A 12727-nucleotide genomic window follows, 5' to 3' on the forward strand; every position below is an offset into this window, starting at 1 on the left:
GACTGATCGTGTCCCAGACTGACCGTGTCCCAGACTGACCGTGTCCCAGTCTGTCCGTGTCCCAGACTGATCGTATCCCAGACTGACCGTGTCCCAGTCTGTCCGTTTCCCAGACTGATCGTCTCCTAGACTGACCGTGTCCCAGACTGACCATGTTCCAGGCTGACCATGTTCAAAACTGACCGTGTCCCAGACTGTGTCCCAGACTGATCGTGTCCCAAACTGACCGTGTCCCAGACTGATTGTGTCCCAGACTGATCGTGTCCCTGACTGACCGTGTCCCAGACTGACCGTGCCCCAGACTGACCGTGTCCCAGACAGATCGTGTCCCAGACTGACCATGTCCCAGACAGATCGTGTCCCAGACTGACCATGTACCAGTCAGACCGTGCCCCAGACTGTTCGTGTCCCAGACTGTTTGTGTCCTAAACTGATCATGTCCCAGACTGATCCTGTCCCAGACTGACCGTGTCCCAGACTGACCGTGTCCCAGACTGACCGTGCCCCAGACTGACCGTGTCCCAGACAGATCGTGTCCCAGACTGTTCGTGTCCCAGACTGTTCGTGTCCTAAACTGATCCTGTCCCAGACTGACCGTGTCCCAGACTGACCGTGTCCCAGACTGATCGTGTCCCAGACTGACCGTGTCCCAGATTGACCGTGTCCCAGACTGACCGTGCCCCAGACTGACCATGTCCCAGACTTACCGTGCCCCAGACTGATCGTGTCCCAGACTGATCGTGTCCCAGACTAACCGTGTCCCAGACTGACTGTGTCCCAGACTGACCATGTCCCAGACTGACTGTGTCCCAGACAGATCGTATCCCAGACTGATCGTGTCCCAGACTGATCGTGCCCCAGACTGAGCGTGTCCCAGACTGATCGTGCCCCAGACTGATCGTGTCCCAGACTGATTGTGTCCTAGATTGATCGTGTCCCAGACTGATCGTGTCGCAGACTGACCATGTCCCAGACTGACCGTGTCCCAGACTGTCCGTGTCCCAGACTGACCGTGTCCCAGAATGTGATTGTGGGTGGCACAGTGGTTAGCACTGCTGCCTCACAGCGCCAGAGACCCGGGTTCCATTCCCACCTCAGGCAATTGTCTGTGCGGACTTTGCACACTCTCCCCTTGTCTGCTCCGGTTTCCTCCCACAGTCCAAAAATGTGCAGGTTAGGTGAATTGGCTATGCTAAATTGCCCCTAGTATTGGGTGTAGGGGAATGGGTTTGGATGGGTTGCTCTTTGGAGGGTCGGTGTGGACTTGTTGGGCTGAAGGGCCTGTTTCCACACTGTAAGTAATCTAATCCACTGATTGTCTCCTCGGCTGATCTCGTCTTCATTAGAACAGAAACATTTCTGCAGAGAGGTCACTATCGATTAGGAACAGAAATCCTGAGAAAGTGCTGGTGTTCTCATACACCTGCTGGCCTTGTCCTTCGAGATGGAATTGGTCATGAGTTGGACTGTGCTCTAAGCAGCTTTGGAAAATTGCGGCAGGGCATCTTGTAGATAGTACACACTGCTGCTACTGAGCTTCGGGATGGAGGGGAATGGATGTTTGTGGATGTGGTAATAATCTATCAGGTTGCTTTGTCCTGGCTGGTCTCCAACTCCTTGAGTGTCGTTGGAGCTGCACCCATCTAAGTGTGGGTGTTCAATGTGCCTAAGTACAGCCCAGTATCACATGAACTGGTGCATTTGTCCACCAAATCCTGACTGTACTTGTTTAAAGTCACAGGATCACATAAATGTACAGCTATTAGAATATCTATATTAAATCTTAATGTGAGGAAATAAATTGAAAGACTATTCTACAAAAAGACTCCATGCAGGTGGAGGGGTGGGTGGTTTAACTGCCATTTATTTTGATTGTGGTCACAGCAAGATACTTTAAATTGAGTTTGTTGGAAAAATTGCCAGAAAAAATAAGGACAGACTTGTAATTCATACTGTGCACACAGTGAAGAGTCAGTGTGCTTGACAGAACAATCAACATCAGGTAGATTTATTGCTCACTTGCAAATAATATCCTCTAATTCCTCCCGTTATTCTTCCCAGTAATGTCTGTTCATAGCGACCTCTCATTTCTATGCAGTGATGTTCACCTTTCTAGGTGACAGGAGTAACTATGCTGAGGATAGGTCAGGTGGTGAGGTTGGGAAGGTCTCAATAACCTGGCTATTGGGTTGGGTCCTTTCACGTCAATGGTTAGAGCTCTGCTTCAGTGACAACCAGCTCCTGACCACTTTCCGAGATACCTCAAACCTTCCAGGGTCTTGCACAAACTCCTGAACCACTGGCCAAACGGCTTGTTCTCCCAAAGGACAAATGCACCCAGCACCTCTCTAGGATTGATAGATGGCATTTTGTTATAACCATGCTGGGCTGTACTGAGGATAAGGGATGATAAGGCAAGGATCAATGAATCCTTTACTGAGTACAAACTGCCTTGCAAACAGAAACGGTGCCTCCAAGCCACATTCCACTGGCTGCAATGTTGCCTGCTGTGATTGTGTGTGTTTGTTGGTTCAGCAACTGAACCACAGGTTTATGAGATAGCAGCCCTTCATAAAATAAATCCACAACTATACACAGTGAAAGCTGCTCGCTATGTAATCAAAGGGAGCACAATGCTGGCTTGTGTGCAATTCGGATACAAGCAAATTGCTAATGTTGCCATCCAGCTGCTTTTCCACACAGTAACACTATAATCAGAGCTGTTCATGACAGAGCTACTGTTTTATCTGTCCCAGCCTCTGGTGTACATGGGGAACCCTGTACCTGCAGCAAACACATCATTGCTGAAGCCTGTAATTGTTCTTAATTGGTTCCCTCAGAGTAGCATTTGCCTCAGTTGGAACTTTAAAAGGTACAGGTGATGTAGTAAAAAAGGATTAGGTGCTAAGTGCTCCATGTACCGCAAATAAAATATATGGATATTCCAAGTGAAGGGAAACTAACGAGTAATCAATTTGTGCTTTCAGATATTCAGGTCTGAACATGTCAACAGCAATGCAGATCTCGCACCTCGGTACCATTGGGCTGGTTCGAATGGTGAAGGTTCTGCAACATCAGACTCCAATGTGACCTTGTAGCTTCTGTCACACCCCTGCCCCTGTCCCAGGTCAGTCCACTGGAATGACTGAGTGCTCTTACCACAGAAACACTTGGGGGAGGGTGGCTGGGGCAGGTCCTGAACTTGGATTGTAATGACAGGCTGCATGGCTACCCTCTTTAGCCCATAAAAAGAAGGCACTAGGCCTCACTCATTTTTTTTTCTTTTTTTTTATTTTTTTATTTTTTCTTTCTTTTTTTCTTTTTTTTTCAAAACAGTGAAGGGGAGGGTAGGGAACTAAATCAAAATAGAGTTGGAACACTCCTTTTTTATCTTTTTTTTTCCTTTTTTCTTTTTTTTCTTCTCTTTTTTTTTATTTTTTAAATTTAACCCCCACACTACCACCTAAGTGCGGTAGTGCTTATTTTATCCCCAGCACCCATGGTGTGTGTGCAGGTGTGACAGGCCTCACTCATCATGGGAGGGACCTTAATTACCCCAATGTCAGACCTGGCACACAAGTGGGTAGGGGATTAGTGCAGTGCTGCTACCAACTCAATACAAATCAAACCTGGAATTACAAATCCACTGGTGACCATTGCCAATTGTTGGAAAAACCCATCCGGTTCACTAATATCCTTCGGGGAAGGAAAACTGCCATCTTCACCCGATCTGTGACTCCAGACCCACAGTAATGTGTGGTTGATTCTCAATGGCCCTCTGTAATGGCCCAGGTGGAAGGGGATTTCTACCCCACCTGAAGATACGAGCTCCGTATAAAAAGACTGCATTTCTTTTTTACTGGCTGACTTTCAGCAATTTGGGCCATGTGTTTGAGAGTAAGTTTCAGGAGAAAGAATGATTTGATGCTAATGGTTTTGACAAGATGGATGTGGAAATGATGTTTTCCCTTGGGGGTGAGCCCAGAACTTAGGATGGCATGGTGGCTCAGTGGATAGCACTACTGCCTCAGAGTGGTAGGGACCTGGGTTCAATTCCAACCTCAGGTGACTGTCTGTGTGGAGTTTGCACGTTCTCTCCGTGTCTGCGTGGGTTTCCTCCGGGTGCTCCACTTTCCTCCCACATTCCAAAGATGTGCAGGTCAGGTGAATTGGCCATGCTAAATTGACACATAATGTGTAGGTTAGGGGAATGGGTCTGGGTGGGTTACTCTTCAGAGGGTCAGTGTGGACTTGTTGGGCTGAAGGGCCTGTTCCCACACTGCAGGGATGCTAATTCTAACTAGGGGCTGCTGTTTTGAAACTGGGGGCTGAACATCACAAATCTCAAACAGGTGTTATTACAGGTGAAAAAGAACGGCAGCATCATTAGCTTCTGACCACGTAACCATCTGTTAAAGTGCAGCTTACAAAGCTCAGAAACAAACCCATCCAAATCTTCTACCTCTCTCCGGTACATCACTGACATGCATTTATGTGGTGCCTTCACCAGGGTAAAAATCCCCTGGTTTTAAACATGGGATCAATCTGCAGTTGTATCTGACTTATAGCTTGCCAGAAAATGTATAATCTGCCTGGTTGTTTTTGTTTTTGAAGGCCATAGCTTCCCGTTGAGTAAGTGCTGTATTTCATGGAGACTGTATCCAGAAGAATGAAAAATAACAGAAAAGCAGATCCACAGCCAGGAGAGGGAGGGATGCAGAAACTGGATTGAAATATCACAATAGATTAGAAAATGGCCACGGCGATATTGATTCATTCTTCACAGCTCATTGTGAAAGACAGTCTCCCTCAGCCTTGAATACACTGTGCCTGTTTATCTGGTTGTCCTCATGCTCAGACCTGTTAACTCACAGTCATCGTTTTCAGATCTTATTCCCAATTCCAACCTTGGCTTTCTTAGATATTCTCATGAATCCAGACAGCGAAGTATTTGTTTCCTCATTGAATCAGAGTATTTAAAATGTCTATTCACTACCTGCCAGACACAGGAACAATATTTCTTCATCCTAAAGGAAACTAAAAGCCAGTCTGGATGAAGGCGCAGTTAACATATCTGGAACTGTCAGTGTTGCAAGGACTGTGCCTAAGGAACATAGCAAATGTAATTATGCTGATGAAAGAAAGCAATGAAACATTAATCAGGGAACTGTTTTTTTAGATTAGATTAGATTAGATTAGATTACTTACAGTGTGGAAACAGGCCCTTCGGCCCAACAAGTCCACACCACCCCGCCGAAGCACAACCCAACCATACCCCTTACCTAACACTACGGGCAATTTAGCATGGCCAATTCACCTGACCTGCACATCTTTGGACTGTGGGAGGAAACCGGAGCACCCGGAGGAAACCCACGCAGACACGGGGAGAACGTGCAAACTCCTCACAGTCAGTCACCTGAGGCAGGAATTGAACCGGGTCTCTGGCCCCATGAGGCAGCAGCGCTAACCACTGTGCCACCATGCCGCCAGGCTGTTAGCCTGTCCACTCACCAGTCATTGAGAAAATGCTCAAGGATTTTGTAGAATACAATCAATATCCTTCTAAGAGACCGCACACTATAGGGATAATCAGGATTTTACGTATTCGTTCATGGGACATGGATATCACTGGCTGGTTATTGCCCGTCCCAAGTTGCCCTTGAGAAGGTGGTGATGAACTGCTGCAGTCCATTTGCTGTATGAGGACTCACAATGCCATCAGGGAGGGAGGGTTTCTGACCCAGTGATTCTGAAGGAAGAGTGATATATTTCCAACTCCAGATGGTGAGTGGCATGGAGGGGAATTTGTAGGTGGTGGTGTTTGTCCTTCTGGGTGGAAGAGGTCGTGGGTCTTTGAAAGATCTTTGGCGAATCTTTGCAATGCATCTTGTACATACTGAGCGTCGATGGTAGAGGGAGTGGATGTTTGTGGATGTGATACCAATCAAGTGGGCTGCTTTGTCCTGGATGGTGTCAAGTTTCCTGAGTACTGTTGGAGCTGCACCCATCCAGGCAAGTAGGGAGCTATCCATCACAATCCTGTCTTGTGCCTTGAAGATGAGGGACAGGCTTTGCTGAGTCAGAAAGTGGGCTATGCACTGCAGTATTCCAATCTCTGACCTGTTCTTATAGCCATTGTGTTTATGTGGCAAGTCCAGTGCAGTTTCTGGTCAATGGTAACCCCTGGATGTTGACAATGGAGAATACAATGATGGTAATACCACTGAACATCAAGGGGCAATGGTTAGATGATCTCTTGTTCGATATGGTAACTGCCTAGTACATGTTCAGTGCAAATGTCCTTTGCCACTTGTCAGCCCAAGTCTGGATATTGTCAATGATGCTGAACATTGTGCAATGATCGGCGAACATCCCCAATTCTGATCTTATGATGGAAGGAAGGTCATTGATGAAGCAGCTGAAGATGGTTGGGCCAAGGACACTACCCTGAGGAACTGCTACAATGGTGTCTTGGAGCTGAGATGACTGACCCCCAACAACCATGACCATCTTCCTATGTGCCAGGTATGACTCCAATCAATGGAGAGTTAGCCCCCCCAGTTCCCACTAATTCCAGTTTTACTAGGGTTCCTTGATGCCACACTCAGTCAAATGCAGCCTTGAGGTCGAGCGCTGTCACTCTCACCTCCCCTCTGGAATTCAGCTCTTCTGTCCACGTTTGAGCCAAGGCTGTAATGAGGTCAAGAGCTGAGTGCCCCTGGTAAAACCCAAACTGGGCCTCACTGAGCAGGTTATTGCTGAGCAGGTGCTGCTTGCTAGCTCTGGTGGTGACACCTTCCATCACTTTACTGATGATCAAGAGTAGACTGATGGGGCGGTCACTGGCCAGGTTGGATTTGTCCTGCCTTTTATGTTCAAGACATACTTGGGCAATCTTCCACATTGTTGGGTAGATGCCAATGTTGTAACTGTACTGGAACAGCTTGGTTAGGGGAGCAGCAAGTTCTGGAGCACAAGTCTTCAGTACTTCAGCCTTTGCAGTATCCAGTGTCTCCAACCGTTTCTTGACATCACGTGGAGTGAATCGAATTGGCTGAAGGCTGGCAGCTGTGATGCTGGAGACCTTTGCAGGAAGTTGAGATGGATCACTCCTTCAGCACTTCTGGCTGAAGACTGTTGTAAATGATTCATCCTTATCTTTTCAACTAACGTGCTAGACCCCCCCTCTCCCATTATTGAAGATGAGTTCAGAAGCAATGGGTCATTCTCACAAGTCTACTGGAATTCTTCGAGGTAGTGGGAAAATGAGCAGATGGCTGTTATCCAAAGGTACAACAGAGATTTACCAGGAATGAGGGCTTACAATACAAAGACAGACTGAGGAAGCTGGGGTTCTCTGTGGAGAAGGCCAATAGGAGATTTGATGGAGATAATCAAAATCGGGAAGGGTTTAGATGGATTAAACAAATAAAAGTGTTTTCAGTCACTGAAGAGTCACTTCTACTGGAGGCAAATTTGAGGCGATGCCAAAGAATCAAAGGGGCATGTAATTTTGGTACGGAATATTTTGTTTCGGAATATTATGTCTGACAGGCTGGTGAATACAAGTAAACACTCAAACAGGAAAAATCACAGAGATGTGGGAGAAGAGCAGGATTGGGCTTTGAGAGAGTTTCCCTCTTCCCTCCCACATCCCCCTGCCACCCAGCATTCCACTCCCCACTCATCCTGCCACCTCCCACTCCTCCATTTGCCCACCATCCCCCCCAACTCAGCATACCCCATCCCCCCACACACCACTCACCCCACCTCCCCTGCTCCCTCCATCTCTCCCAGTTCCCCACCATCCCACAGCCTGACAACACATGCGTCTCCGATGTCCTGTTACGGTCAGCAGACCTCACACCTGCACATGGGCAGGGCCCATTTTAACCTTACGGATAATCTCTTTGAACCTTTAATCCTTCAAACTGACACCAAGGCTGTTATATATGATGCAGTATGATGCCAATAGTGTGGGTTCAATTCTCACACTGGCTGAGGTTACCTTCTCACCCTCTCCCCTCGCCTGAGGTATGGGGACCCTCAGGTTAAACCAGCACCAGTCAGGGTCAGACAGGACTGCACTGGCTTCATCCTTTTTTTAAAATAAAGATAGGAAATGCTGGAGTAACTCAGCAGATCTGGCAGCAGCATCTGTGTTCGATGGGATTTAGAAGGATTGGGAGGGGAAATCTGATTAAAACATTACAGAATATTGAGAAGCTGAGAAGCTAGAGAAGATGTTTCCACTAGTAGGTGAGACTAGGACCGAAGGGCATGTCCCGAGTGAAGGGATGACCCTTTAGAACTGAGGAAAAGAGGAATTTCTTCAGCCAGAGGGTGGGGAATCTGTGGAACTCATTGTCACAGAGAGCTGTAGAGGCCAAGTTATTGAGTGTCTTTAAGACGTAGGTAGATGGGGTCTTTATTGGTCAGGGGATCATGGGTTACGGGGAGAAGGCAGGAGAATGGGGTTGAGAAATCTACCAGCCATGACTGAATGGTGGAGCAGACCCGATGGGCCAAATGGCCTAATATTGTTCCTAACTTAAATATACATTCTTGTATGTCGTGCGTTTTCTCATCAGACCTCCATTCACTTTTAAAAACAATTTCAGAAGATTTACCTGTTCATTTAGTGATGAAACCAGGTCAAATCAAGGGCCTAATGTACTGACTGACTGGATGCTAATCTTGGGAAAACAATGCCAGGATAGATGAAGTCACAAAAAAAAATGTCATTTTATAATGAAGCACAAGATTCAGAATTATAGTTAAGGGACAAAAACCGGCGCATCATATTAAAAACCTTAAAAATCCTCTTCCCTTTCTGACACACACTGGTAATTCCGTGTGCCACCCATTTCTTCCCCATGATGGATCTACACTTCCTGCCGTTCCCCATCCATCGATACCCTCCAATGATTGGCTGAACAACCTCCCATCAACACATCTCCCCTTTAACTCCACTGGCCAACAGCCCCCTCACTGCCTCAGGTAAATGGCATTGTTTTGGCAGTGAATTCAGGTTAAATCTTAACCCTGGTTGAAACTTTATTGCTGGAACAGCACAGCAGGTCAGGCAGCATCCAGGGAACAGAAGATTCGACGTTTCGGGCACAGGCCCTTCTTCAGGATTCTTTGGCCTGTGCCCGAAACGTCGAATCTCCTGTTCCCTGGATGCTGCCTGACCTGCTGTGCTGTTCCAGCAATAAAGTTTCAACTTTGATCTCCAGCATCTGCAGACCTCACTTTCTCCTCTAAATCTTAACCCTGTTTATTCCAGTTATACTCAGAGCCCCAAACACTTCATTCCTGAAGATGAGTTGTTTTATCGTATTCTGCTTATTATCATTTTATTAAAATATATTATAATGTTCTGACAAAAAGATTCACTGCTGTGTCTGCCTTGAAACATCTCTCTCCCTATTATGTGTTTTTATTAACCAGCCACACACACACATAAAGGAAAACTGCCAAGCACTAGCTAACTGCAGGGAGGTAATGGTCTAGTGGTATTATTACTGGATTATGAGGCCAGAGATGCGGGTAATGCTCTGGGTTCAAACCTTGCTGCACCAGCTGGTGGAATGTGAAGTCCATTTTAAAAAATGCTGGAATTAAGAATCTAACAATGATCATGAAACAGTTGCTGATTTTAACAAAATGAAAGAGCTGAAGATGCTGGAAATCTGAAACAAAACAGAAATTGCTGGAAAAGCTCAGCAGATCAGGCAGCATCAGTGGGGAGAAATCAAAGTTAATACTTTCGTCTAGTGACCCTTCTTAGGAACAGTTGTTGATTGTTGGAAAAACCCATCTGGATCACTACAGCAGCACGCTAGCTCAGTGGTTAGCACTGCTACCTCACAGCACCAGGGACCTGGGTTTGATTCCAGCCTCAGGCAACTGTCTGTGTGGAGTTTACACACTCTCCCTATGTCTGTGCGGGTTTCCTCCCACAGTCCAAAGATGTGCAGGCCAGGTGAATTGGCCATGCTAACTTGCCCATACTATTAGGTGCATTAGTTAGGGGTAAATATGGGGAAGGGGTCTGAGTGGGTTAGTCTTAGGAGGGTCGGTGTGGACTTGTTGGGCCAACGGGCCTGTTTCCATTCTGTAGGGAATTAATCTAATGTCTCTTAGGGAAGGAAACTGTCATCCTTACTGGGTCTGGCCTATACGTGACTCCAGACTCTGAACTGCTCTCTGGGATAGCAATAAATGCTGTCTTAGCCAGTGCTGGCCTCATTGCGTGAATGAATCAGTGTGTATCATTTAAACACCCTGCCATTGTGTGATTCACAACTCCCTGCTGTTCTGATTCATTCCATTGATTTCTCCATGATGCACACTAGCTCCACAATGTATCTGCTTTCTAACTAGAATCTCCCTATCGACCTCCCCATCCCCTTGCCTTCAAACAGTCCACTGCTCATTCACTTCCCTGAGTGCACACAAAGAAAATGAGTTCCTCTACCTCAAAACTGTACTGACTGGTGATAAAAAATAAATCAGTAACACAATGCCATTTGATTCAGACTGGGCACGATGAGGGGTATGTGACTGGTAGGTAAAATCAATGCTGCGATCACCTTCACTTGGGGCAGAGGGTGAGACGTGACATTCCAAATGAGTACTGTGTGATTTACAAGCATCAGTGATGACATTTTCTCATTGCTTATAATTGATTCATGAAGCTATTACAGATTCAGTCCAGTGAAAAGAATAATGAATTATCCAAGAATGATTACCAGGCACTGTTCTCATCAGTGCAGTCTAATAATGGGGAAGTGAGTTAGGAGGGATGTTTATGGACGTTGTACAAGCTTTGAGATTACATGTCTGAAATCTGTGCTACTGTTATTTACAGTACAACAGTCCAGCTAGTCTGGACTCTGCGGTATGTTTTTGTCATACTCTAACAGTCACCAATAGTCAGGGTGCTGCTACATGTCACTGACGCACAATTACACAATAGAATAGTGAGGCATATTTATACAGCATTCACCCACAGCTTAAAATGTCAACACCCCATAATTATTATATTAAACTACAGTAAGATCCTGTTTTATCTTGTTTCCCTTTAACATTGGTGATTTGTGCAGTTCTTATTCTTGCTTGACGTTATGAATTTCTAGTCATTTGATGTTAGTCTGCCAGTAGGGAGCAATCTTTGCCACTCCTTGATCTGCTCTCTTACTATCAGGCCTTAGGGTTTACAATGTCTCCCAGTCCCTCATCCACCGTCTCATTGCTGATGCTGCTCCTAGACCCTTCCTCTCTCTGGAGACCCCTGCTTGCCCCCCTCCCACTGGTTCCCTCTCCTGAACCCTCGCTGTCTCTAAGGGCTGGAGGTGGAGGGACAAGAGGCTGGATTGACAGCTCCGACTACCACCTGTTCCTCACTGAGTCAGCTTCATTCCAGACCAGACCAGCCCCCACAGTGTACAGAGCAACCTGGAACCCAGCCCCCATCAGGGACTGACAGGAGACAAGATGAAAATTAACAATCCATACCACAACAGCATTGCTTGAGAGTATTGACATTATGATTGTTTTTTCCTTCAGAAAGTACTTTGTGAATTATGTTAATCTTGCACTTTTAAAAGCATAAGCTCTTCACTCAAGTTATTAACAGGCTCTGAGCTGCTAATGAGTTGGCATCGAAGTCATTTTCCCATAGACTAAAGAGCCTATTCATTACACTGTCTCAGCGACTGGCAAACATCTCTCATCCATTTCAGTCCGAAAGCTTTTGATCCCATTTCCAGCTGTGAACAGTGCAATGTAAAACTCAGAGACACGCTGCCAGGGAAATACAAGGCAGCATAAGATTCAGGGAGAGCAGGGAAGGGGTGCAGTGGGAGGGGCGTAGGCTGCCTTTTCCTCATTCCCCATCATTCCACTCAATCAAACTGCATTACAAGGGCTGGAGAGAGGGGGGAAACTGTGTGGGGAAGGTGTGACACTGACAGCCACCCAGGTTCACCAGGCAAGAGAGGGGGAAGTGATGGCCCAATGGCATTATCATGTGCCAATTACTCCACAGCTTCATGGGTAATGTCTGGGGAGCTGGGTTCGAATCCCAACACAGCAAATGGTGGAATGTGAGTTTAATTTAAAATTTTGGAGTTAAGAGTCTAATAATGACCATAAAACAGCTGTTTTTTTTTTAAAAGGAAGAAAACTACTGTCATGTGAGTCCAGACCCAGAACAATGTGGTTGGCCCTTAAACGGCCCTCTGTTCAATTAGAGGTGGCCTAGCCAGTGACACCCACATTCTGTAAGTGAATTCGAACAAAGAGATCCTGCCAGTGCAGGTTACAGCACAGGAAGCAGCTGCTAACCAACTGTGAGAGGCTGAGCACGCCCCACACCAGTGACACCTGGCAGGTCAGCTCAGACAGGAGCTCCGGCGAGGTGCCACTCATCTCCTGCCTGAAGATGCAGATGAGAACCTGTCCTTTGCTGACACTAGGAATGAAATGAAAGATCAGCTCCATGATCGCGGGAAGCTGAAGCTACCGCTACAGTGAGCTGACCTCATCCTACACAGAGCACGGTTGGCACAGACTGGAAGACGTGCTGCACTGTATGACAGTGACAGAGAGGGCACACTGACCTCTCCTTCCTGCCATACTAACCTGAGCACTTCTCACCACTGTCCATGGATCCCTCTTCCATACCCTCCCTATGTCAATCTATGCTCTCTGTAATTCT

At 46.6% G+C, this 12727-nt stretch overlaps 1 protein-coding gene across 1 annotated transcript in view; it reads right to left on the reverse strand.

Moving 5' to 3' along the window:
• The window catches only part of LOC122540029 (D-aspartate oxidase-like), a 21419-nt gene extending 8909 nt beyond the window's left edge, over positions 1-12510 (reverse strand). The window contains exon 1 of the mRNA XM_043675345.1: positions 12359-12510. Within this exon, the coding sequence (XP_043531280.1) occupies positions 12359-12510 (152 nt within the window). The remainder of the gene's footprint in view (positions 1-12358) is intronic.
• Positions 12511-12727: the final 217 nt, after the last annotated feature.

Source organism: Chiloscyllium plagiosum, chromosome 3 (assembly GCF_004010195.1).
Source record: "Chiloscyllium plagiosum isolate BGI_BamShark_2017 chromosome 3, ASM401019v2, whole genome shotgun sequence".
In the NCBI taxonomy this organism is placed as follows: Eukaryota; Metazoa; Chordata; class Chondrichthyes; order Orectolobiformes; family Hemiscylliidae; genus Chiloscyllium; species Chiloscyllium plagiosum.